General features: G+C 40.1%; 1 protein-coding gene and 1 pseudogene across 1 annotated transcript; one reads left to right on the forward strand and one right to left on the reverse strand.

Moving 5' to 3' along the window:
- Or5at2-ps1 (olfactory receptor family 5 subfamily AT member 2, pseudogene 1) lies at positions 16,156-16,986 on the forward strand (annotated as a pseudogene).
- Or5h17b (olfactory receptor family 5 subfamily H member 17B) lies at positions 22,782-23,711 on the reverse strand. Its single transcript, NM_001000726.1, has one exon. It carries the CDS (start codon positions 23,709-23,711, stop codon positions 22,782-22,784), a length of 930 nt encoding a protein of 309 aa, NP_001000726.1.
- Between the last annotated feature and the right edge of the window lie 3,279 nt (positions 23,712-26,990).

Raw genomic sequence — 26,990 nt, forward strand, 5'->3', positions numbered from 1 at the left:
GGCTGAGAAGGAGAAAAAAAGAAAAGAAAGATTCCTGCTTGGATGCTGTAAGGTTCCTGAATAAACTGCTTTGAGAAGAATGCTGTGTCATCGCTCTTTTCTGTGGGTCCGAGACAGAAGTGACAAGTGGTGGCCCATATGGGGACCCTCCTCCTTCGTTCAGAACTCATCGTGCTCAGGGCGGCTAGCCAGTAAGTTCCCAGATAAGTGGGATGAGAAAAGCTCTCAGATTGAGACTATAAGGTTCCTGGTTTGGGGACAAGTTGCACCAAGCACACTGGGGAACTCAACATCAGCTCAGACAGTTCGCCAAGCCCTCAAGGATTTGTTTAAAGCGAAAGGAATCGAGCTAAAGAAACAGTAAAGAATTTTTTAAAAGCAGTGGACCAGGTTGCTCCGTGGTTTCCGGTGACAGGACATCTTACAATGCCCAGCTGGGAGAAATTAGGGAAAGATTTGAGGTTTGCCGAGGGGCAGGGGGTTTTACCAAAAGGAGTGCTGCCAGTGTGGAAATTAGTGAGAAATTGCATAGGGGATGAGGAAACGCGTGGCGCGGAGCTCCAAAAGGGAAATGAGGCACTAAATCAGGTAAGGGAGGAATGTTCTCAAAAATTAGAGACCGAAGGAAATTCTAGCGAGGGGGAAATGTCGGAAGACGATCTCGAAAGCATCGCCAACAGCTTAGAGAAAGTGAAACTAAAGATAGAACCATCGGCTCCGGGGCCGCCTCATCCACCTCTATACACTCCAGGCAGGGCAGAGGGACATAGCTTACACCCGGAAACCTGGAGAGAACTGTGAGCCCAATGCTTCCCTGTATTTTAGGATGCACAGGGCAATCGCACACATGAGCCGCTGGACTGGAAGATCGTCCAAAGGCTGGCTGAGGGAGTTCGTGCATACGGGGTTAGCACCACTAATGTTGTGGTGCAGCTAGAATCCTTACACCACTTTTGCATGACTGGCTCCCGCTTGTCTGACATCAGGCCAGTACTTGGACTGGAAGGCATATTATATTGAGTTTGCCACTGAGCAGGCAGCGCTCAACGCTCGTAATGGGCAGCCTGTTTGGGAACAAGATATGTTGTTAGGACAAGGGAGATTTATGGCAGGGAGCCCCCTTGCTCTGGATACATCCAAAGATATCCCCAGCCAAAACACTTGTTCATTATCCCACCTCAGTGGCTCAGTTAGCCTTGCTTGGCATTCAGCAATGTATACAGTACTTTGGCATTCCGCCAAAGGATTCGATAGTTCCCTATAATGTAAAGCAGCTGGAAGTGTTGTCAGCCTCAATAGATGATTGGGCTATTTTGAGGTGCAGTTTTTAGGGCAACTTTGATAATCACTTTCCCAAAGATCCAATCCTACAACTGCTTACAGCTCATCCTGTGATTTTTCCTCATATTACTTCAAAAAATCCTTTACCACATGCTCTGCTTATCTTTACAGATGGCTCCAAGACAGGACAGGGAGCATATTTGGTGGCAGAGTCCTCACCAGTTACCATACAATTTCCCCCTGCATCACCCCAAGTTATTGAATTACAATTTGTGGTTAAGGTGTTTGAATTATTTCTAGGTCCTTTTAATTTGATTTCTGATAGCCAATATGTTGTTAATATGTTACTCTGTTTGGAAGTGGTGGGCAAAGTTAATTTAAAATCTACCATTGGAAATTTAGTTGTTACCTTACGTGATTTAATTTTAAAGATATCCTCACCCTTTTTTGTACAACATATTCATGCTCATACTGGATTGCTTGGACCCCTGGCTGTGGGGAATGATATTGTAGATAGAGCCTCTAGGGCATGCATGACCTTCTTCATTGCTTCACCTGTTACATTGGCCCGAGATTTTCATTCACATTTTCATGTTAACTCCAAGACCTTGTCCTCCCGATTTAAAATTTCTCGTGCAGAGGCGAGAGATATTGTTAAAATGTGCCAAAAATGTGCCCCGTTATTGCCTCAGATTGGGGTTGGGGTCAATTCACGTGGGTTGCGCCCTCTACACCTAAGGCAAATGGATGTTACCCACTTTCCAGAATTTGGAAAGTTAAAATATCTTTATATTTCCATCGATACAGCTTCTGGAGTTGTTTTTGCCTCTCTCCATACAGGAGAGAAGGCACATCACGTGATTGCACATTGCTTTGAAGCTTGGGGTGCCTGGGGGCAGCCTAAAGAATTGAAAACTGATAATGGGCTGGCCTATACTTCTGCTTCTTTTGTGTCTTTTTGTAAAATGATGGGTGTTCGATTGACTCATGGATTGCCCTACAACCCTCAGGGGCAGGGCATTATTGAATGAGCCCATCGCACCCTAAAGGAATACTTAATTAAACAAAAGGGGGGAATTGCCTCTGCTGGCTCTACCCCTAGGGAAAGATTAGTCATTGCCCTTTTTACTTTGAATTTTTTGAATGAGGACAAACAAGGGCGGGTCGCAGCCAAGCGTCAAGGCAACCCTGATGCTTCTTCAAAAGGCATGGTCATGTGGAAGGACGTCCTAACTGGTAGTTGGCAGGACCCTGATCCAGTGTTGGTTTGGGCGAGAGGGTCTGTTTATGTGTTTCCCCAGGATCATCAGCAGCCACTGTGGGTCCCAGAGAGGCTGACCAGAGCGGTCCAAGATGAACGGAAGGAGGATACTATGGATGTTCCTAGTGTTGCCGATGCTTCCTGCGTTGATCGCTGAAGACCTACGCTGGGGGCTTTTATCCTTGTTTCCCAAGCCCCTGCCGCTGACGCATTCGGCACAAGTGTTCCCCCGATTTTTTTTCCTCTAATGCTTCGCTAAAGCTACCCTTCCTACCCTGGGATGGGGATATAGCGCCTATAAATGATTTGATGCAGCTTTAGTTAGAAGGATTGCTATGCTTTCAGATGATCTCTAATATTTCTCAGAATAGTGATTGCATTCAATTGTATAATCAGTCAGCAGCATGGTTTGATATGCCAATTAATATTACTACCAGAGTTAATGCCACATGAATTCAAGGAGTGTGGCCTGCCATGATTTCTAAAGGCAATGCTAGCATACCTTCTCAACCTAGATGGGCTCCCTTTTGCAAGGGTACCCATGATTCCCTTCCACCTTGGAATTGGTGTCAGGCAAGAAAGGTGGCTTGGGCTGTAAAGAATTATTTTACCTTTTCTTCTTATATTAGCACAAGCCATAATAGCTCATTTTCAGGATATAATTGGACTTATCAAAATCCAGCTCAGGCAGTAGCTAGTAATCCTTTGGATGTGTGGTTGTTGTGTGAGGTGAATGGCAGTTGCACAGATTTTTCTGCTCTGAGTATGCTAATGGGAGGGGATTGGGGTAATGCAAGCTTTCATTGGAATGAGTCTATAGGATTTGAGACCTCTGTATCTCAATGTGCTGGAGGGCAAAATGTTACATTTAAGGTTATGCCTGTCTGTATGTGGCCTCCTTTGTGTATATTATTTATAATGGTAGTTATGATGATAAGATTTTAAATTGTAGTAATGGTTGGAATGCATATTCATATTCTTTGGCTGTTGTGGCTAGATGCCTCACTTTGTACCCTGGCCTGTTCAGGCTCCATCTGCTATGACTTTGTTTAGGCCAAAAGGGGATTTTGGCATTACTGCCGCTATTGTTACTGCTATAGCAGTTTCTACTGCCGCATCCATTGCTGTGGCCATATCCCTTATCTCCGTAGGACAGACTGCGACAGCTGTAAATAATTTATCTGCAGGTGTTGTAGAAGCTTTGGATGTTCAGGGTAATATTAATAGTCAGTTGAAAGCAGGAATTTTGCTGCTGTATCAAAGGGTCGATTTGCTCCAGGAATAAGTGAATATTATGATGGAGTTAATGCAATTGGGTTGTGAGTGGAAATATTCAGGACTGTGTGTCACCTCCATACCATTTGTGAATGTCAATCGTGCTGCTCAGTTATCCCGTAATATATCTCAGTATCTTATAGGAAATTGGTCTCAACATTTTGATGGACTAGTTCGGGAATTGAGACAATCCATCGTCCATATCAACTCTACCCGAGTGGACATGAATTTAGCTGGAGGACTGGCCGATTGGATCGCCGCCCCTGCCTCACGGCTGAAAGAATGGGCTGGACTTGCTGGACTTGCCCTATGCCTGATTCTTATTAGCGTCCTGGCCTTTTGGTGCATGTGCTGTATACAGTTTTGTCAGTGCAGAACTCAAGCCTTAATGATACAGGCTTTTGCAGCAGTGGAGACAGGACAGTCTCCTCAAGTGTGGCTTGGCATGCTAGAGAAGTAGTCAATGACGGGTAAGACTCCCTGGGCATGTCACCAACCTAAGACAGGGATCAAACCTAAGCTGTTTGTCTCAGGATGACGGGTAAGGGGCATTGCTATAAGGGGCAAACTAAGACAGGCATTCTCTCTGCCAAAAACATGAAGAAGGGGGAGATGTGGGGAGCAGGTGTGATAGCAGTCCCAAGATGGCACCTGGGACTGCACCTAAGTCTCATGACTAGCACTTGACTTCCTCACACACCTGAAACTAGCCACGTCCATTGTGAGAGCTGCACAGGCACACCATGATGCAAGATCAGGCCATGTGACATGGACCTATGAACTGAGATTACACAGACTGGACTGACGAGGCAGAGTTGAGGGAGGATATAAGGGAGTGTGCTGGGGGCTGAGGAGAGAGAAAAAAGAAAAGAAAGATTCCTGCTTGCATGCTGTAAGGTTCCTGAATAAACTGCTTTGAGAAGAAAGCTGTGTTGTTGCTCTTTTCTGCCGGTTCCAGACAGAAGAGACAAAAAAACACCTAAAGAAGTGTTTGGCAGACACTCCTGGGAAACCAGAAGAGACTGCACTCTGTACACATTACTGATTCCAGAGGAAAACACCAAACGCCATCTGGAACCCTGGTGCACTGAAGCTCCCAGAAACGGGGGCACAGATCTTCCTGGTTGCTGCTGCCGCAGAGAGCTCGTGGGCAGCACCACGTGAGTGAACTTGAGCCTCCAGACCACAGGTAAGACCAACTTTTCTGCTGCAAGTGACCTGCCTGGTGAACTCAAGACACAGGCCCACAGGAACAGCTGAAGACCTGTAGAGAGGAAAAACTACACGCCCGAAAGCAGAACACTCTGTCCCCATAACACGCTGAAAGAAAACAGGAAAACAGGTCTACAGCACTCCTGACACACAGGCTTATAGGACAGTCTAGCCACTGTCAGAAATAGCAGAACAAAGTAACACTAGAGATAATCTGATGGCGAGAGGCAAGCGCAGGAACCCAAGCAACAGAAACCAAGACTACATGGCACCATCGGAGCCCAATTCTCCCATCAAAACAAACATGGAATATCAAAACACACCAGAAAGGCAAGATCTAGTTTCAAAATCATATTTGATCATGATGCTGGAGGACATCAAGAAAGACATGAAGAACTCCCTTACAGAAACACAGGAAAACATTAATAAACAAGTAGAAGCCTACAGAGAGGAATCGCAAAAATGCCTGAAAGAATTCCAAGAAAACATAAATAAACAAGTAGAAGCCCATAAAGAGGAGACACAAAAATCCCGGAAAGAATTCCAGGAAAACATAATCAAACAGTTGAAAGAATTAAAAATGGAAATAGAAGCAATCAAGAAAGAACACATGGAAACAACCCTGGATATAGAAAACCAAAAGAAGACACAAGGAGCTGTAGATACAAGTTTCACCAACAGAATACAAGAGATGGAAGAGAGAATCTCAGGAGCAGAAGATTCCATAGAAATCATTGACTCAACTGTCAAAGATAATGTAAAGCAGAAAAAGCTACTGGTCCAAAACATATAGGAAATCCAGGACTCAATGAGAAGATCAAACCTAAGGATAATAGGTATAGAAGAGAGGGAAGACTCCCAGCTCAAAGGACCAGTAAATATCTTCAACAAAATCATAGAAGAAAACTTCCCTAACCTAAAAAAAGAGATACCCATAGGCATACAAGAAGCCTACAGAACTCCAAATAGATTGGACCAGAAAAGAAACACCTCCCGTCACATAATAGTCAAAATACCAAACGAACAAAATAAAGAAAGAATATTAAAAACAGTAATGGAAAAAAGTCATGTAACATATAAAGGCGGACCTATCAGAATCACACCAGACTTTTCGCCAGAAATAATGAAGGCCAGAAGATCCTGGACTGATGTCATACAGACCCTAAGAGAACACAAATGCCAGCCCAGGTTACTATATCCTGCAAAACTCTCAATTAACATAGATGGAGAAACCAAGATATTCCATGACAAAACCAAATTTACACAATATCTTTCTACATATCCAGCACTACAAAGGATAATAAATGGTAAAGCCTAACATAAGGAGGCAAGCTGTACCCTAGAAGAAACAAGAAACTAATCGTCTTGGCAACAAAACAAAGAGAAGAAAAGCACACAAAAATAACCTCACATCCAAATATGAATATAACAGGAAGCAATAATCACTATTCCTTAATATCTCTCAACATCAATGGCCTCAACTCCCCAATAAAAAGACATAGATTAACAAACTGGATACGCAACGAGGACCCTGCATTCTGCTGCCTACAGGAAACACACCTCAGAGACAAAGACAGACACTACCTCAGAGTGAAAGGCTGGAAAACAACTTTCCAAGCAAATGGTCAGAAGAAGCAAGCTGGAGTAGCCATTCTAATATCAAATAAAATCAATTTCCAACTAAAAGTCATCAAAAAAGATAAGGAAGGACACTTCATATTCATCAAAGGAAAAATCCACCAAGATGAACTCTCAATCCTAAATATCTATGCCCCAAATACAAGGGCACCTACATACGTAAAAGAAACCTTACTAAAGCTCAAAGCACACATTGCACCTCACACAATAATAGTGGGAGATTTCAACACCCCACTCTCATCAATGGACAGATCATGGAAACAGAAATTAAACAGAGACGTAGACAGACTAAGAGAAGTCATGAGCCAAATGGACTTAACAGATATTTATAAAACATTCTACCCTAAAGCAAAAGGATATACATTCTTCTCAGCTCCTCATGGTACTTTCTCCAAAATTGACCATATAATTGGTCAAAAAACGAGCCTCAACAGGTACAGAAAGATAGAAATAATCCCATGCGTGCTATCGGACCACCATGGCCTAAAACTGGTCTTCAATAACAATAAGGGAAGAATGCCCACATATATGTGGAAATTGAACAATGCTCTACTCAATGATAACCTGGTCAAGGAAGAAATAAAGAAAGAAATTAAAGACTTTTTAGAATTTAATGAAAATGAAGGTACAACATACCCAAACTTATGGGACACAATGATAGCTATGCTAAGAGGAAAACTCATAGTGCTGAGTGCCTGCAGAAAGAAACAGGAAAGAGCATATGTCAGCAGCTTGACAGCACACCTAAAATCTCTATTACAAAAAGAAGCAAATACGCCCAAGATGAGTAAAAGGCAGGAAATAATCAAACTCAGAGCTGAAATCAACCAAGTAGAAACAAAAAGGACCATAGAAAGAATCAACAGAACCAAAAGTTGGTTCTTTGAGAAAATCAACAAGATAGATAAACCCTTAGCCAGACTAACGAGAGGACACAGAGAATGTGTCCAAATTAACAAAATCAGAAATGAAAAGGGAGACATAACTACAGATTCAGAGGAAATTCAAAAAATCATCAGATTTTAGTATAAAAGCCTATATTCAACAAAACTTGAAAATCTGCAGGAAATGGACAATTTCCTAGACAGATACCAGGTACCGAAGTTAAATCAGGAACAGATAAACCAGTTAAACAACCCCATAACTCCTAAGGAAATAGAAGCAGTCATTAAAGGTCTCCCAAACAAAAAGAGCCCAGGTCCAGACGGGTTTAGTGCAGAATTCTATCAGACCTTCATAGAAGACCTCATTCCAATATTATCCAAACTATTCCACAAAATTGAACAGATGGAGCACTACCGAATTCCTTCTATGAAGCCACAAGGACTCTTATACCTAAATCACACCAAGACCCAGCAAAGAAAGAGAACTTCAGACCAATTTCCCTTATGAATATCGATGCAAAAATACTCAATAAAATTCTGGCAGACCGAATCCAAGAGCACAACAAAACAATCATCCACCATGATCAAGTAGGCTTCATCCCAGGCATGCAGGGATGGTTTAATATACGGAAAACCATCAACGTGATCCATTATATAAACAAACTGAAAGAACAAAACCACATGATCATTCATTAGATGCTGAGAAAGCATTTGACAAAATTCAACAGCCCTTCATGATAAAAGTCCTGGAAAGAATAGGAATTCAAGGCCCATACCTAAACATAGTAAAAGCCATATACAGCAAACCAGTTGCGAACATTAAACTAAATGGAGAGAAACTTGAAGCAATCCCACTAAAATCATGGACTAGACAAGGCTGCCCACTCTCTCCCTACTTATTCAATATAGTTCTTGAAGTTCTAGCCAGAGCAATCAGACAACAAAAGGAGGTCAAGGGGATACAGATCGGAAAAGAAGAAGTCAAAATATCACTATTTGCAGATGATATGATAGTATATTTAAATGATCCCAAAAGTTCCACCAGAGAACTACTAAAGCTGATAAACAACTTCAGCAAAGTGGCTGGCTATAAAATTAACTCAAATAAATCAGTAGCCTTCCTCTACACAAAAGAGAAACAAGCCGAGAAAGAAATTAGGGAAATGACACCCTTTTAATAGACCCAAATAATATAAAGTACCTCGGTGTGCATTTAACCAAGCAAGTAAAGGATTTGTACAATAAGAACTTCAAGACACTGAAGAAAGAAATTGAAGAAGACCTCAGAAGATGGAAAGATCTCCCATGCTCATGGATTGGCAGGATTAATATAGTAAAAATGGCCATTTTACCAAAAGTGATCTACAGATTCAATGAAATCCCCATCAAAATACCAATCCAATTCTTCAAAGAGTTAGACAGAACAATTTGCAAATTCATCTGGAATAACAAAAAACCCAGGATAGCTAAAAATATCCTCAACAATAAAAGGCCTTCAGGGGGAATCACTATCCCTGAACTCAAGCAGTATTACAGAGCAATAGTGATAAAAACTGCATGTTATTGGTACAGAGACAGACAGATAGACCAATGGAATAGAATTGAAGACCCAGAAATGAACCCACACACCTATGGGCACTTGATTTTTGACAAAGGAGCCAAAACCATCAAATGGAAAAAAGATAGCATTTTCAGCAAATGGTGCTGGTTCAATTGGAGGTCAACATGTAGAAGAATGCAGATCGATCCATGCTTATCACCCTGTACAAAGCTTAAGTCCAAGTGAATCAAGGACCTCCACATCAAACCAGACCAACTCAAAATAATAGAAGAAAAACTAGGGAAGCATCTGGAACACATGGGCACTGGAAAAAATTTCCTGAACAAAACACCAATGGCTTATGCTCTAAGATCAAGAATGGACAAATGGGATCTCATAAAACTGCAAAGCTTCTGTAAGGCAAAGGACACTGTGGTTAGGACAAAACGGCAACCAACAGATTGGGAAGATATCTTTACCAATCCTACAACAGATAGAGGCCTTATATCCAAAATATACAAAGAACTCAACAAGTTAGACCGCAGGGAGACAAATAACCCTATTAAAAATGGGGTTCTGAGCTAAACAAAGAATTCACAGCTGAGGAATGCCGAATGGCTGAGAAACACCTAAAGAAATGTTCAACATCTTTAGTCATAAGGGAAATGCAAATCAAAACAACCCTGAGATTCCACCTCACACCAGTGAGAATGGCTAAGATCAAAAACTCAGGTGACAGCAAGTGCTGGCGAGGATGCAGAGAAAGAGGAACACTCCTCCATTGTTGGTGGGGTTGCAGACTCGTACAATCATTCTAGAAATCAGTCGGGAGGTTCGTCAGAAAATTGGACATTGAACTGCCTGAGGATCCAGCTATATCTCTCTTGGGCATATACCCAAAAGATGCCCCAACATATAACAAAGACACGTGCTCCACTATGTTCATCGCAGCCTTATTTATAATAGCCAGAAGCTGGAAAGAACCCAGATGCCCTTCAACAGAGGAATGGATACAGAAAAAGTGGTACATCTACACAATGGAATATTACTCAGCTATCAAAAACAATGACTTTATGAAATTTGTAGGCAAATGGTTGGAACTGGAAAATATCTTTCTGAGTGAGCTACCCCAATCACAGAAAGGCATACATGGTATGCACTCATTGATAAGTGGCTATTAGCCCAAATGCTTGAATTACCCTAGACACCTAGAACAAATGAAACTCAAGACGGATGATCAAAATGTGAATGCTTCACTCCTTCTTTAAAGGGGGAACAAGAATACCCTTGGCAGGGAAGAGAGAGGCAAAGACTAAAACAGAGACTGAAGGAACATCCATTCAGAGCCTGCCCCACATGTGGCCCATACATATACAGCCACCCAATTAGACAAGATGGATGAAGCAAAGAAGTGCAGACCGACAGGAGCCAGATGTAGATCGCTCCTGAGAGACACAGCCAGAATACAGCAAACACAGAGGCGAATGCCAGCAGCAAACCACTGAACTGAGAATAGGTCCCCCGTTGAAGGAATCAGAGAAAGAACTGGAAGAGCTTAAAGGGGCTCGAGACCCCATATGTACAACAATGCCAAGCAACCAGAGCTTCCAGGGACTAAGCCACTACCTAAAGACTATACATGGACTGACCCTGGACTCTGACCCCATAGGTAGCAATTAATATCCTAGTAAGAGCACCAGTGGAAGGGGAAGCCCTGGGTCCTGCTAAGACTGAACCCCCAGTGAACTAGACTGTTGGGGGGAGGGCGGCAATGGGGGGAGGGTGGGGAGGGGAATACCCATAAGGAAGGGGAGGGGGGAGGGGGATGTTTGCCTGGAAACCGGGAAAGGGAATAACACTCGAAATTTATATAAGAAATACGCAAGTTAATAATAATAATAAAAAAAGAAATGTTTAACATCCTTAGTCATCAGGGAAATGCAAATCAAAACAACCCTGAGATTTCACCTCACACCAGTGAGAATGGCTAAGATAAAATCTCAGGTGACAGCAGATGCTGGAGAGGATGTGGAGAAAGAGTAACCTTCCTCCATTGTTGGTGGGATTGCAGACTGGTACAACCATTCTGGAAATCAGTCTTGAGGTTCCTTAGACAATTGGACATTACAATATTTGAGGGCCCAGCTATACCTCTCTTGGGCATATATACAAAATATGCTACAACATACAACAAAGACACATGCTCCACTATGTTTATAGCAGCCTTATTTATAATAGCCAGAAGCTGAAAAGAACCCAGATGCCCTTCAACAGAGGAATGGATGCAGAAAATGTGGTACATCTACACAATGGAATATTACTCAGCTAGCAAAAACAATGACTTTATGAAATTCATAGGCAAATGGATGGAACTGTAAAATATCATCCTGAATGAGGTAACCCAATCAAAGAAAAACACACCTGGTATGCACTCATTCATAAGTGACGATTAGCCCAAATTCCTGAATTACCCTAGATGCACAGAACACATGAAACTCAAGAAGGATGACCAAAATGTGAATGCTTCACTACTTCTTTAAAAGGGGAACAAGAATACCCTTGGCAGGGAATAGGGAGGCAAAATTTAGAACAGAGTCAGAAGGAACACCCATTCAGAGCCTGCCCCACATGTGGCCCATACACATACAGCCACCCAATTAGATAAGATGGATGAAGCAAAGAAGTGCAGGCTGACAGGAACCAGATGTAGATTTCTCCTGAGAGACACAGTCAGAATACAGCAAATACATAGGCGAAGGCCAGCAGCAAACCACTGAACTGAGAACGGGACCCCCATTGAAGGAATCTGAGAAAGGACTGGAAGAGCTTGAAGGTGCTCGAGACTCCATATGAACAACAATGCCAACCAACCAGAGCTTCCAGGGACTAAGCCACTACCCAAAGAGTATACATGGACTGACCTGGGCTCCAACCTCATAGGTAGCAATGAATAGCCTAGTAAGAGCACCAGTGGAAGGGGAAGCCCTTGGCCCTGCCAAGACTGAACCCCCAGTGAATGTGATTGTTCAGGGGAGGGCAGTAGTGGAGGGAGGATGGGGAGAGGAACACCCATATAGAAGGGGAAGTGGAGTGGTAGGGGGATGATGTCCCGGAAACCAGGAAGGGAAATAACAATCGAAATGTAATTAATAAATACTCAGGTTAATAAAGATAAAAAAATAAAAAAAGAAACATGCTCCACTATGTACATAGCAGTCTTATTTATAATAGCCAGAAGGTGGAAAGAACCCAGATGGCCTTCAACAGAGGAGTGGATTAAAAAAATGTGGCACATCTACACAATGGAGTACTACTCAGTCATCAAAAACAATGACTTCATGAAATTCATAAACAAATGGAATGAACTAGAAAATATCAACCCGAGTGAGGTTACTCAATCACACAAGGTATGCAGTCATTGATAAGTGGATATTAGCCAAAAAGCTCAAATTACCCAAGATACAATCTACAGACCACAGGAAACTCAAGAAGAAGGATGACCAAAATGCAGATGCTCCCACTCTTTCTTAAAAGGGGGGAAAATATTCATAGAAGGGGATATGGAAGCAAAGTTCAGAGCAGCGATTCAAGGAATGGTCATTCAGAGCCTGACACACATGTGGCCCATATATATCCATCAAAACTAGATAAGACTGATGAAGCTAAAAATGCATGCTGAAAGGGACTGGATATAGATCTCTCCTGAGAGACACATCCAGACCATGTCCAATACAGAGGTCAATGCTAGCAGCAAACCACCGAACTGAGAATATGACCCCCTTGGGGGGAATTAGAGGAAATATTGAAAGAGTTGAAGGAGCTTGCAACCCCTAAAAACAACAATTCCAACCAGAGCTTTCAGGGACTAAACCACTACCGAAAGACTATACATGGACTGACTCAGGGCTCCAACTACATATGTAGCCAACAATAGCCTTGTTAGGGCACCATTGGAAGGGAAAGCTCTTGGTCTTGCCAAGGTTGGACCCCCAGTGCAGGGGAATATGGGGGAGAGCAATAAGGGGGATATGTAGGGGGAATACCCGTATGAGGAGGGGGAGGGGAGGGAATGGGTGCTTATGGACAGGAAACCAGGAAGGAGAATAACCTTTGAAATGTAGGTAAAAAATATATAATAAAAATTAAAAAAAAATCAAGGCAATCTACTACATCTTGGAATGAGCAATAGTGACTGGGTTTGGTGTCTGCATATGGGATGGATCCCCAAGTGGGGCAGTCTCTGGATGACGTTTTCTTCAGTCTCTGCTCTACTCTTTGTCCCTGTATTTCCTCCCATGAATATTTTGTTCTGCCTTCTAAGAAGGAATGAAGCATCCACATTTTGGTCTTCTTTCTTCTTGGGTTTCATATGATCTGTCAATTATTTCTTAGGTACTCCAAGTGTTCGGGTTAATATGCAGTTATCAGTGAGTGCATATCATTTGTGTTCTTTTGTGACTGGGTTACCCCACTCAGGATGATATTTTCTAGATCCATTCATTTGCCTAAGAATTTATGTAGTCATTGTTCTTAGTAGATGAGTAGTACTCCATTGTGTAGTTGTACCACATTTTCTGTCTCCATTACTCTGTTGAGGGATATCTAGTTTTTTCCCAGCTTCTGGGGCTATTTAAATTTCTTATAATTATAAAGAAAACGGTCATGATATCAGTCAAGTTCAAGGACAGGCACTACCTGATTAAATGACAAGTCAGTTCAAATGCTCTCAGCCAGTAACTCACTTCACTTCACATGAAAGCATACACACAGAGTAGAAATTAAAAGAAAGAAAACCATAATCTAAAACAGTAGAATCCAAACCAAGAAGGAAATCTACATTATGAAAAAACAAATACTACTGACTTGAAGTGATAATTAGGGCCACAAACATAACATTACTTTCACTGATGTTTATGTTTTATACCTCTCTCTCTCTCTCTCTCTCTCTCTCTCTCTCTCTTTCTCTCTCTCTCTCTCTCTCTCTCTCTCCCTCTCCCTCTCCCTCTCTCTCTCCTTCCCTCCCTCCATCCCTCCCCCTTTCTCTCTCTCTCTCTCTCTCTCTCTCTCTCTCTCTCTCTCTCTCTCTCCCCACACATACACAAACACACACACACACACACCACACACACACACATACACACACACACACACACACACACACACACACACTGGGAGCAGAGTTAAATTACATTATATTTCACAACCTTTAATTTCAGCAACGCTCAAAGCTTTCTAACTATGACTTGGCAACTCTGCACATGATCACCATTTCACAAAGGAAGATTCCTGAGCGCCAACCCTACTCGCTGAAAGAAATTCAGCATTTTCTCTGACTAGTCTACCACAGGACCTTATAAGCATTTAAGTTGGGGGATAAATCTCTATCCACCTCTTAGGGAGGTCTTTTGTTTTTATTCTTGCTCTTCGCGATATATTCACCCAATTTAATTGCCCATTAGATTTCACCTTAAACTGATAAGGTTAGGTGTACATTCATAGTTTAAACCACAATTTTTATGGCTAATGCAGTTGCAATTGTCTCTTGGAAGAGTCCAGACCTTTGGTCTTACTAAAATCATACTTCATTTAACTCAGTCTGATCTATGAAACTTGAAATAAAAAGAACACTTAGTATATTTAAACCCAACTTTCTCTAAGAATACCAGAAATATCACTTGAATTAGAAGATAGAATTATTTTCTACATTATCAATTTTTGATATAAAACTACCTACCTTGACTTGATGTCTGTGATTCCAGAGGTTACAAAACCCAATGGAACTGTTAGAACTTCTGTGAATCGTTCTACAAAAATAAGAATAGTCACTGTCTTAAAATTACTTTTGCTGGTTCCTTGAATAATTTCCTTTTCTATGCCTTTGTCTGTTGACAAGAAAGTGTACTTGTCCAGTTGGTGATCTCATGTTTAGAAGACATTTTACATACATAGTATTTCCTCTGTTTGAGAAATGCAGCCTCCAAGATGATGAGAATGGAAGCATTACTGACTATACACCCTCAGTTCTGTGCTAAAATCGTTCTCTATATTATGCAACCTGAGACCTTTATCTTCTCTCTGAGTCCATTCCATATATGTATGAACTTGAAAAAGTAATTTCTATATTAGTCATACTATTTATTAAGAAAACAAACATTTTATTTAAGTCATAGTTTAAGATGGTGCTAAGAATATTTTCAAACACAGACTTGGGAATGAAAAGCTATTTGAGAATTATCTGTGAGGTCCCAGAAAAGCAAAATAGGCAACTAGAAGATTCAAGCTCCTTAAACTTTTTAATCAGTTGTGAACCTATCTGTGAAGACCTCAAGGGGTAATTTATGGAAAACCAGAATATTAATTTAAAATGTTGTTTTAAACATACTTTTAATGTTGTTATAGATAGTCTTGATAGATTCTAAGTGAAAGATTTATTTTGTTTCAATTAACTGCATATTCAAATAAAAACTTAGAACATACATGTCAAATACCAACTCCTAATAATAATTATGTCACACAAACACACTCATGTACCTGTGTATCAGAAAATACAGAGAAAATGGTTCTGTTACTGTTTCTATTGTAAATGGCCAAAAATAAATTTGAGAAATTTTTAATTATGATCTTTTTTGTATGACATAGCTAAACTAAAGTATAATCACTGCAACTTCTGGATGTTTCTGCTGTTTGTATTCATAGCTTCATAAAAAATATTCAAAGTAATTTTGTAAAAGAAAATTATTGGAGAAACAATGAGATTATCTCAGCTCAATCCTAGCATATGCGAGCTTTATGGGAACTGTAGTGCATATTAGAAAAATATTTCGTATGACACATGAAGACAGACTATTCACTCAATTCTTGCTAATTTTCATAAATTAGTATAAAATAATACTTAGGGTATTCACATAAATGCATAGTTTTATTTCAAGTCTCCTCTAACAATTCTCTGTAAATAACGAACATATATATATATATATATATATATATATATATATATATATATATATATATATTTCAGCAGACAACTCTGAAGAACATGAAAAAGGAATATGTGACACGGCGAAAAGTTTATCTTAAAAGTATTCACTCATCAACCGCAGTGAAAAGTCCCTTCTTCCCGGCACTTTTTATAACTATCCTCATCTCCATTGCAGAGTATTTCAGTTTGATCAGCCTCATCCAAGGTGATACTCACATTCACATCCAAGTACTTGTCATTCAGCAATTCAACTTATGTTGATGGTTGTCTTTTGAATCATTGACCACCTTGTCATTTGAGACCACAACTCACTCTCTCTCTCTCTCTCTCTCTCTCTCTCTCTCTCTCTCTCTCTCTCTGAATGTCAAATATAATGTTTTCCTTTGCTCAGTGTAGTATCAAGTGCTTCCTCTTGATTCCAATGGCTAAGATTGCTATATAGCTATATGTGATCCTTTACTTTATCCAATAATTATGACCAATAGACAATGTTTCTACCTAGTGATTTTGTCATTTGTGGGTGGTTTTCTTCATGACTTAACATATGAGATATTTTTATTCAGACTTTCTGTTATTCCAAAGCAATACATCACTTTTATTGTGATTTTATGCTTTTAAAAAAGAGTTTCTGTTCTGATTCTTCTGTTAGCTTTTTGTTGATGTCTGGTTTAGTTAGTACATTTTGCCTATCCACCATAGTGACTGTTCTATCATTTTATCCATGTACTCTATTTACATTCTGAGAAAGTAAGTGATTCAAGGGTATAAAAATTGTCTTTTCTCCCTGTGGAGTCAATCTCCTATGTGTGTCTCTGTATTGTGTTTCTCTTCATGTATGCATGCCCTGCATCTAAATAAGCAGAACACTGAGGTTCACTCCCTATTTTACACTATCGTAATTCCTATGTTGAACTAGTTACCTACAGTCTAAACATAAATCATATTCAATGATGGAAATCTGTTTAAATATTATAAAATATTTTCTTTTTTAACACATTTAGGGAGGTTGAATCTGTATATTTCTTGAAGGATTTTGAAAATTTTGCAAAACTAGTCCTCACATTTCTGACTCATCATCAGTAGTTGGCCAATTCCTTTATTTCAATATACCCTCCAGAACATATAATAAAATTTAATTAAGTGTTCAGTGAAAACTACGATGATAAAATGGGAAGCTAAAAGAAAATTATTTTTCCTGCTCCAATTCTTACCAAATCTTCTCTACCTTCCTAGTCAACCCAAATTTAAATTTACTCTCTTTTACTTTCTTTTTTCTTTTTCCAAGTATCAAATATAGATACTAATAAAATCCAAATTGTTTTGGGTTTTCACCATTCTTCACATTCATTGCTCATGATCTTAGTACAACAAATGATGTCTTAGCAACTTTTATTAAACTGGAATTCTTAGTGTTTATTAAATTTAATTAGATATTTTTTATTTACATTTCAAATGTTATATCCTTTCATGGTTTCCCAGACAAAAGCTTCCTATCCCATCCTCTTCCATTTCTTCTATAATGGTGTTCCCCTGCACAAACCTCCCTTCCTGCCCACCTCCTGACATTCCCCTACTCTGGGGTGCTCCAGCATTGGCAGGACCAAGGCCTTACCCTTCCAATGGTGCCCAATATCACCACCTTCTGCTACATATGCAGCTGGAGCCATGGGTCAGTCCATGTGTACTCTTTGGGTAGTGCTTTAGTCTCTGGGAGCACTGGTTGGTTGGCATTGTTGTTCTGATGGGGTTGTAATCCCCTTCAGCTCTTTCTATCTTTTCTCTATTCCTCCAATGGGGATCCCATTCTGAGTTCAATGGTTTGTTGCTAGCATTTGCCTCTGTATTTGACATGTTCTGACTGTGCCTCTTAGGAGACAGCTATATCTGGCTCCTGTCAGCATGCATTTCTTAGCTTCATCAATCTTATCTAGTTTTGGTGGCTGTATACCCATGTGGAGCAGGCTCTGAATAGCCATTCCTTCGGTCTCTGCTCCAAACTTTACCTTCATATCCCCTCCTATGAATATTTTTGTTCCAATTTTAAGAAGGAGTGAAGCATCCACACTTTGGCCATGCTTCTTCTTGAGCTTCATGTTCTCTATGAATTGTATCTTGGGTATCTCAAGCTTTTGGGTTAATATCCACTTATCAGTGAGTATATACCATGTGTGTTTTTCCGTGATTGGGTTACCTCACTCGAATGATATTTTCTAGTCAAATCCATTTGCCTATGAATTTTATGAAGTCATTAATTTTGATAGTTGAGTAGTAGTCCATTGTGTAGATGTACCACGTTTTCTCTATCCATTCCTCTGTAGAAGGTCATCTGAGTAATTTCTACCTCCTGGCTATTATAAATAAGGTTGTTATGAACATAGTGGTGCTTATGTCTTTGTTGTATGTTGGAGCATCTATTGGGTATAGGCCAAGCAATGGTATAGCTGGTCCCTCAGTTAGTGCAATGTCCAATTTTCTGAGGTAACTCCAGACTGATTTCCAGAGTGGTTGTACCAGTTTCTAATCCCACCAACAATGGAGGAATGTTCCTCCCTCTCCATATCCTCGCCAGCATCTGTTGTTACCTGAGTTTTTGCATCATCTGTCAACCTGAGATTTTATTTTAGCCATTCTGACTGGTGTGAGGTAGACTCTCAGGGTTGTTGTGATTTGCATTTCCCTGATGACTTAGGATGTTGAACATTTCTTTAGGCATTCCTCAGCCATTCCATATTCCTCAGGTGAGAATTCTATGCTTAGCTCTGTACCTCATCTGAGGAATATCGAATGACTGAGCAGAACCTAAAGAAATGTTCACCTGCACCCAAATCCCATGGGGGAGAGAACTTAATTCCAAGAAGTGCAGACAATCCTGAAAACTCAGGGGAGACTGCCACTTCTTCTCACATTCCTGGCCCAAGAGGAACATGCATAGTGGCCTCTGAATAAAGGAAGATATGAGCAGTCAGCATCAGGAACCTGCTGGTTTTTACCTGTGGCCAGAACTGAACTGAACCAGTCCCAGAGCTCCTTGCACCCAAAGCCCATGGAAGAGAGAGCTTGACCATTAGAAGTGCTGATAATCCTGAGAAATCAGAGGAGACAAATACTTTCTGCCAACATTCCTGACCCATGGGGAAATCACCTAGAGCCATCTGTGCCCACTGGGCACAGGGACCCAGGAACAGTGAGGAGCAGGACCCTTTGGGTTTTTGCCTGTGCTGAGACCTGAAAGCCAGTCACCAGGAGTGCATAAACACCTGAGAGCAGAGGTAATACCAACACTTCTGCTCCAAGCACCCTGCCTGGAGGCTTAAGGTCACACAAACCCAGGAGCAGCTCTCTGTCCCCAGTTCTGGTGGAAAGAAAGCAGGTCAACAGGAGAGTGAACACACAGGCCTACAGAGGGTCAAGCCACTGTCACAGACTGCAAGACAAGCCAAAACCAAAGACAACCTGATGGTAAGAGGCAAGTGCAGGAACCTAAGCAACAGAAACCTAGACTACTTGTCATCATCAGAGCCCAGTTCTCCCACCAAAGCAAATACTAGATAAGTAAACATACCAAAAAAGCAAGATTTGGATTTAAAATATCAAAAATATCTTATGATAGTGATAGAGGACTTTAAGATGGGCATAAATAACTCTCTTTTACTTTCTGGCTTTCTTTTTTATTGCTTATTTTATATATTTACATTTCAAAAGTTGTTCCCTTCCCAGTTTCCCTTCCACAAACCCACATCCCATCATACCCACCCCTCTGCCTCTATGATAGTGCTCAGCCACCCACTTCTTCCTCACCTCCCAAGTATCTAACTCTGCTGGGACATCAGGCCTGCATAGGTCCAAGGCCTCTCCTGCTATTGATACCTGAGAAGGTCATCCTCTGCTACATATGCAGTTGGAGTCATGCGTACACTTTGGTTAGTGGTTTAGTCCCTGAGAGCTCGGGGGGTGGGAGGGAAGAGGTTCTGGTTGGTTGATATTGTTGCAAAACCCTTCAGCTCTGTGAGTCTTTCCCCTAACTTCTCCATTGGGTCATGCTTAGTCGAACGATTGGCTGTGAGCATCTGTATCTGTATTTGTCAGGCTCCGACAGATCTTCTCAGGGGCAACTATACCAGCCACCTGTCAGTAAGTACTTCTTGGCATCAGCAATAGTGTCTGGGTTTGGTGTCTGGTAATGGGATGGATCCTTAGGTGGCCTTTCCTTCAGTACTTGCTTTACTCTTTGTCCCTGTATATTCTTTAGATAGTAAACAGCTTTCAAACAAAACAAGACATAAAACAATAAACAAAATAAAACAGAATGAAAAAGAAGAGACACAACCCTCCTCAAATGGGTTCCCAGCACTGAGAGGGGGAAGATGACACTGAGTCACACTCATAATCAAGAAGTTATGTGCAACTGATAACAATGGACAAAGGAATCTTCCCCCACAGAAGATTCTAAACACATACACACACAAAAGAACCAGCCAAAATCAAACCAACAAACAAACACACAGCAACAAAAAAAAGTAAGACCCAAATATGCCTAAATAAAGCAAAAAAACAAAAACAAAAACAAAAACAAAAAGTCTACAAAAATACAACTGTGTTCCTTTTGTGTTGGTCAACTGCTGCTGGGCATGAGGCTTGACCTGGATTATGCTTTATATATCCAGTGAGACTCCAATGAAAACTAATGGAGAAGAAATAAATAAAATAGAGTTCTGGTGGGGTCAGTGGGGTGGAGACATCCTTGTGTAGAAGTGGGGTGGGGTGTTGGGGGAGGAGGTTTGGGATATGAAACAGTTGGGGAGTGGAGCAGAAGGAGGGTGTAATCTAGAGTGTGAAAACAAAGAAAAGGAAGAAGAAAGGAAGGAAGGGAGAGAGAGAGAGAGAGAGAGAGAGAGAGAGAAAGGAGGAAAGAAAGAAAGAAAGAAAGAAAGAAAGAAAGAAAGAAAGAAAGAAAGAAAGAAAGAAAGGGAGAAAGAAAGAGAGAAAGAAAGCAATAAAATGGTGCCTAAAGAAATGGTGCTATATCTACAAACTCACAAACAAAGGGCAATAAAACACATAGAAATCTAAATAAATAAAAATGGGGGAAAATTCCTCCAAATATCATTGAGTTTCTTTTGTATTGGACAACTACTCGAGCATGGGGCCTCTCCTGGAATGTGATTGGTATAGCCAGCGAGACTCTGTAGGAGAAGATTCCTTTGCCAGTCTATCAGGTGCACATAACTTCTGGATTATGAGTGTGACTCAGTGTCAGCTTCCCCCTCTCAGTGCTGGGAACCCATCTGTCCTGAACCTGTGCAGGTCTTGTACACACTGCCACTGTCTCTGTGATTTTGTGTGGGAAATCTCTTGTATGTTGCACACACTACCTTCCTGAAGTCATCTGTAACCTCTGGCTCTTTCAAACTTCTGCCTCTTCTTCTTATAGATTCCTGAACCACGAGAGGAGGGGTTTGAGGAAAACATTTCATCTTGAACTGAATGCACCAATGTCTCTCACTTTTTGCAGAATGCCCAGACAATTCCCGGGTACTGACATCTCCTCGCACTTACCTGAGTGTCTGTGTCTGTAAAAGTTTAATTACTCGATTCTTTCATTATGCTTACCCCCTTATCATTGCTAAATATTATATATACGTGTGTGTGTGTGTGTGTGTGTGATCTTTAGGATGTAAGTATCAGTTTCAGTATAAAAATGTGTGTAATTTCATTTTGGAGAGATGGATAGTAAGTTTACGTCTGTAGGTGGATCATTTCTTATATGTAAAAATTCTGGAGAAAGTATCACTAATATCAAGGAATTTTTATTTCTACACCCCCAACAGGTGCTATGGGATCAAATCCTCTTACCACTATTGAATTGAAGGACTTTTTGTTCCAAGCTATCTGTCTGTGCAAGGCGAATCAACAGATGTGTGGTTTGTGAGCTCAGTGGTTTTCTTCAGTTATTAACAGAAGAATGAAAGTATTTCCTTCTTCTGGTGCCACTTTTATTTATTTTTTCTAAGTTTATCTTATTTAGTACTTCAATGAACTTAATGAGTCAACCTGTGGATTGCTTTCAGAGAAAAAAATCAGTTCTTGTCTTAATACAAGAATGCAATGAGCTAAGACCATCTTCATACTGGTTGACTCTCCATAGCTTTGACTGTCTTTTCATTAATTTTTTGATTACGTTCAAACATTTGCCCATTCATGGGTGATATATATGAGCCGAATATCTTTACCAATAATATTCACATTTCACATCAAATATGTCATGAAAGATATTTGATGGCTCTCAGGAATCCTGAGGTTTCCTTCTATGAACTCCCACACAAACCTGCCAACAACATAGAGTAAATGAAACATGACTTTCATGCTGACTAACATAATTTTATCTCTAAAGTATTACACTAACATGCTTTTGAGAGAAAAAATAATTATAATATTTATTACATGCATAGCATAATAACATGAAATTATAAATTGTTTACATGCTTTTTCTTTTATCATGATATAAGAACACATTCTTAAAAATTTACATGTATGCATATGAACAGTGAATACAGATACCTACTAATTTATTAAGGAGATAATTGTATATTTAAATGAAATTCAATAATCTTGTCCAATAGTTGTAGTAGCCAAGTTATTTAAATGAAAAATATTCATATTAGCCTCTAAAATATTGTGAATGTTAATAAAATTAGTCAATATTAATCAGATCTAACCCATTATTTTCAACATTTTTTTCAGAGAATCTATGACTTGCTTGTTTCGGAGGCTGTAGATCATTGGATTTAATACAGGGACTATAACTGTGTAAAACAAAGAGAGGATCATGTCTTGAGCATCTACTTCTGAAGATGCAGGGAGCACATACATGAAGAGAAGAGGCCCGTAGTATAAAGATACAGACAAAAGATGGGCTCCACAGGTAGATAAAGCTTTCCTTACACCCTTGTCAGACTTCTTTTTTAAAATTGTAAAGAGAACAAATGTGTAAGACATGAGAACAATCATAATGGTAAACACTTGTATTGAACCAGAGAAAATGAAAATCATCAGATAATTTAAAGAAGGATCAGTACAGGAAATTTTTAACAGTGGTATAACATCACAGTAAAAATGATATAGTATGTTGGAATTACAAAAAGTTAATCTGGATAAAAAGCTTTCATGAATCACAGCATGAAGAAAGCCACCTAAAAATGACAAGGCCAGTAAGCGAATGCATAATCTGTTGGTCATAACTACTGGATAAAGCAAAGGATTGCATATAGCTGCATAGCGATCATAAGCCATTGCTGCCAAGAGAAAACATTCTGTGGTCACACTTATTGCAAAGGAAAAAAATTGTGTCATGCATTCGGCGATAGAAATCACCTTGCCCTTGTCCAAAAGATTAAATAGCATCTTTGGTGTCACTGTGGATGATAACCAAGTATCCACAAAGGCTAAGTTACTAAGAAATAAGTACATGGGGATGTGAAGGTGAGGGTCATTCCAGATGAGAGTGATCAGACCAAGGTTCCCCACAATGGTCATGAGGTATATTACCAAGAACATTAGAAACAGGGGTGTTTTCCACTGTGGTTGGCATGTGAGGCCTGTGAGAATGAACTCTGACCATAGGGTTTCATTCTTCTTTTCCATGCTGTCATTGAGTGCCTCCTGAAATTAGATGTGATGGATGTAAGATAGGTAGTGACTGGGAAAGATTTACATGAATACTGAAGGAGCTACTAGGGATGAAGCAATATATTATACTTTTCTCATTGCCTGTGTAGTACTATAACTGAAGGATTTCCCTGAAAGTCAGTAATAGCAAAATCTTTCAATTAATTCCATGCAGTAATGAGTAGGAAATAACATTATGAGTGAATGCAAGGCCTTCTAAGCTTATGATACATTAATTGAGAAGCACATGGGCACTGGAGATTTTGTCTTATATGTGGTACATGAATATGAGTAATCTATTGGAATATACTGGAGTATAAACTATATTGAGTGTCTTGTCAAGGGATTTATGCTTTATCCCTCGGGAGTCAGCTTCTAATCAGATTCACAAGATGAAGAATGATTTTTACAGTTACTCTTTTAAATAAATATTTTCAGGGCACAACAATGCTTTCAAGAAAAAATGTTGGAGTAAGGGAACCTAATGAAGACACAGCTACTATTGAAAGATTGCCAAACAAATTTACCATATGAATGGCCCAGAAGGATGTTTTATATAAAACATGGTTAAGAATGAGTGTAGCAATAAAGTCAATTACAAGAATGTATTAGGAACATATTCTCTAAATTGCTCCTTTGCTATGGCCAAGATAAGTGTATTGCTTGTCCACACATTAAAAGGCAGGTTTCCTGATAGGGTGATGATTACACAGGTTCACAAGCATTCAGTATATGTAGTAACTAAGATTCGGTTATATAAGTGGAATCAAAGAGAAACAGAAAAAAAATCACAGTGATCACACATCACTGGTTCAGTCAGATTAGTGGCCATAAAAGAGACTGAAAATTGCCTGGAACACCCAGTACCAAACAGAATTCCTCCATCAAATTTCCCACCTTAACACTCAAGAAACAGTGCCTTCTAAATCAGCAAGAGCAAAGCTCATATGAACGCAGAGAGACAGATGCAGCATGCACAGGGCCTGCCTACATAGGCCTGCACTGTTTTGCCTGTGTATTATTAACTCCACTGTATAGGATTCCTGAATGTGTGATGAGTGGGTCTCTGCTTCTGGTGCCTTCTCTTGGCCTTTTTTCCCTCTGTTGGCTTGTCCTCTCAGAGTTCTATATAATAGGATTTGTTTTATCATACTCTGTTTTGTGTTATCTTGTTATCTCTTAGAAGCCTGTTCTTTCCTATCAGATACAGAACAGGAGTGGATCAAAATGAGAGGACAAGTAGGGAAGAACTGTGAGGTATAAAGGACTGGAAAATTGTAATTGAAATATACTATATGAGAAAATATATTTTCAATTAAAGGAACTATAATAAGAAAAAAGTTCCTGGAAAGAGCATTTTTTCAACATTCAAGTGAAATACAGGTAGTTAGTTCTATGTCTTTATTAAACTCTAAAGTAAGAAATGACTTGGTGCAAATAAAAAAGTTGGAAGCAGAGTAACCTACACTGTAAAAATATAAGAAAAATGGGGAGGAAAAAGTGAACACAGAAAAGGTTATGTTAAGGAACCTGTATTGTGGGTAAATTCCATTTATTTGATTCATGAACATTTGCTAATCAGGGGCTTTGGTACACTCAAGAAGCCCAAAAGGCTACAAACTCACTTTCTGACACCTCCCTACCTAGAAGGGGAAGTAGGGGATTTAATTGATACTGTCCAAGTCATACCACATATGCATACTTTGGAATACTTAGTAAGAAAAGGAGAGAGACAAAGAGAAAGAAACTGAATCTCAAAGGCAAGCAAGGCAACAATTATAAGAATCCATCAAATGAATGTGGCACCACACTAATGGCATTTGTCTGGCTGATGGGTGACATCTCAAGCTAACAGCAGTAGTGGAGGCCCTTACTTAGATGGCCTCGGGATAAGGCTGGGGCTTGTGCATTGACTGCCTTGCTTTCCCATCTCTGTATTCATTTTTCAATCTTTTCCCTCAGTGCTGTTCTATGTAAATTGTTCAGTATTCTAACCTTGGTCCCTAAATTAAACAAAAGAAGCAAAAGATTTCTAGATCAAAAATTCTGAAGTGGGGGCTATCCCAAAGGTTGTTGCCTGGCCTTGGGATGTGTTCTCTAGCTGGGTGGTCCTGTCTGTCCTCAGTGGGAGAGGATGTGCCTAGCCTTGCACAGATTGAAGTTCCAGAGTGGAGGGGATACCCGGGGGGCCTTGAGGAGTAAGGGAGGAAGGAAGGGGAAACATTTGAGGAGGGAATGGCTGGAAGGGGCACTGAGAAGGATGTAAATAGAATAAGTTAAAAAAAAGTCACATTGAATTTTAAAAAGTTCTGTGAGCATACTTGGGGCTCAAAATTTGAAACTTACAGTTATAAAGAAAAGAGAAGTCCTCAAAAGACAAAATAAGCAAGCAAACTAAAGCCCTCCAAGATGGGTGCAGACGCCAAAATAAAGGCTCTGGAAGAACAAGAGATTGATGGAGCTACTTGAGTGCAGAGAATGTGAAGATTTTGGTGGCTTTCATGGGAACAACTCTCTCTCGTGTGATGGAATTCAAAGCACATCAGAGAACAGATAGCCTGGGAGTGGAAAAATGTGCTCTAATGTTGGGAACAGGAAGAATCTGCACTCTGGGTTTGTGCCAGAGTCCAGTGGAGAAAGACTTTCTGGGGAGGGGTTTTCTTCTCTGATGCACTACACAGGCAAATGTTAAAATCTGCCAGCAGATTTAGTAAAATGGAGCTCTTGGGTGATGTGAATAAGTAATATTTTCATGGTTTTAGAAGAAAATCCTGTCCGCACAACCCACAGAAGTTGAGGTTGGAGCAGGGGAGGAAAAACAGCAAGAAGACAAACTGTTTCTGAAGAATTTCATTGGAGGCAGACAAATGAAGACAGTTGAGCATGAAAGAGACCAAGAGGTGGCATACATTAGAACAACTTAGCTACCTGATCTATCCAGTACTGTAAGACACAGGGCTCTGGAGAAGCTAAGGAAGTCAAACTTAGAAAGGCAGAAAGGAAGGAGAAATAGGAAGGGGTTAACACCCACCAGATATACCTAGTGCTCTTAACAATGCCACATTCTCACTTCCATAGGAAGAGTTTCCCTTCGTATTTGAAATAATTTCATATTTCTTAGTGAATTTGAAACTGCAACAGAATAAATCTGATTTAAAAAAAATAGAATCTGCATTCTGCCTGGAGCAGATATAACTCATTTAACTGCAGACCATTTTAATAAATTTTACAGAAAGGAGATTAGGGAATCAATGA

Source organism: Rattus norvegicus, chromosome 11 (genome assembly GCF_036323735.1).
Source record: "Rattus norvegicus strain BN/NHsdMcwi chromosome 11, GRCr8, whole genome shotgun sequence".
Classification (NCBI taxonomy): Eukaryota; Metazoa; Chordata; class Mammalia; order Rodentia; family Muridae; genus Rattus; species Rattus norvegicus.

Bases quoted from the DNA above. Each gene is read 5' to 3' on its own strand.
- Or5h17b (NM_001000726.1), bottom strand. From the start codon at position 23,711: ATGGAAAAGAAGAATGAAACCCTATGGTCAGAGTTCATTCTCACAGGC.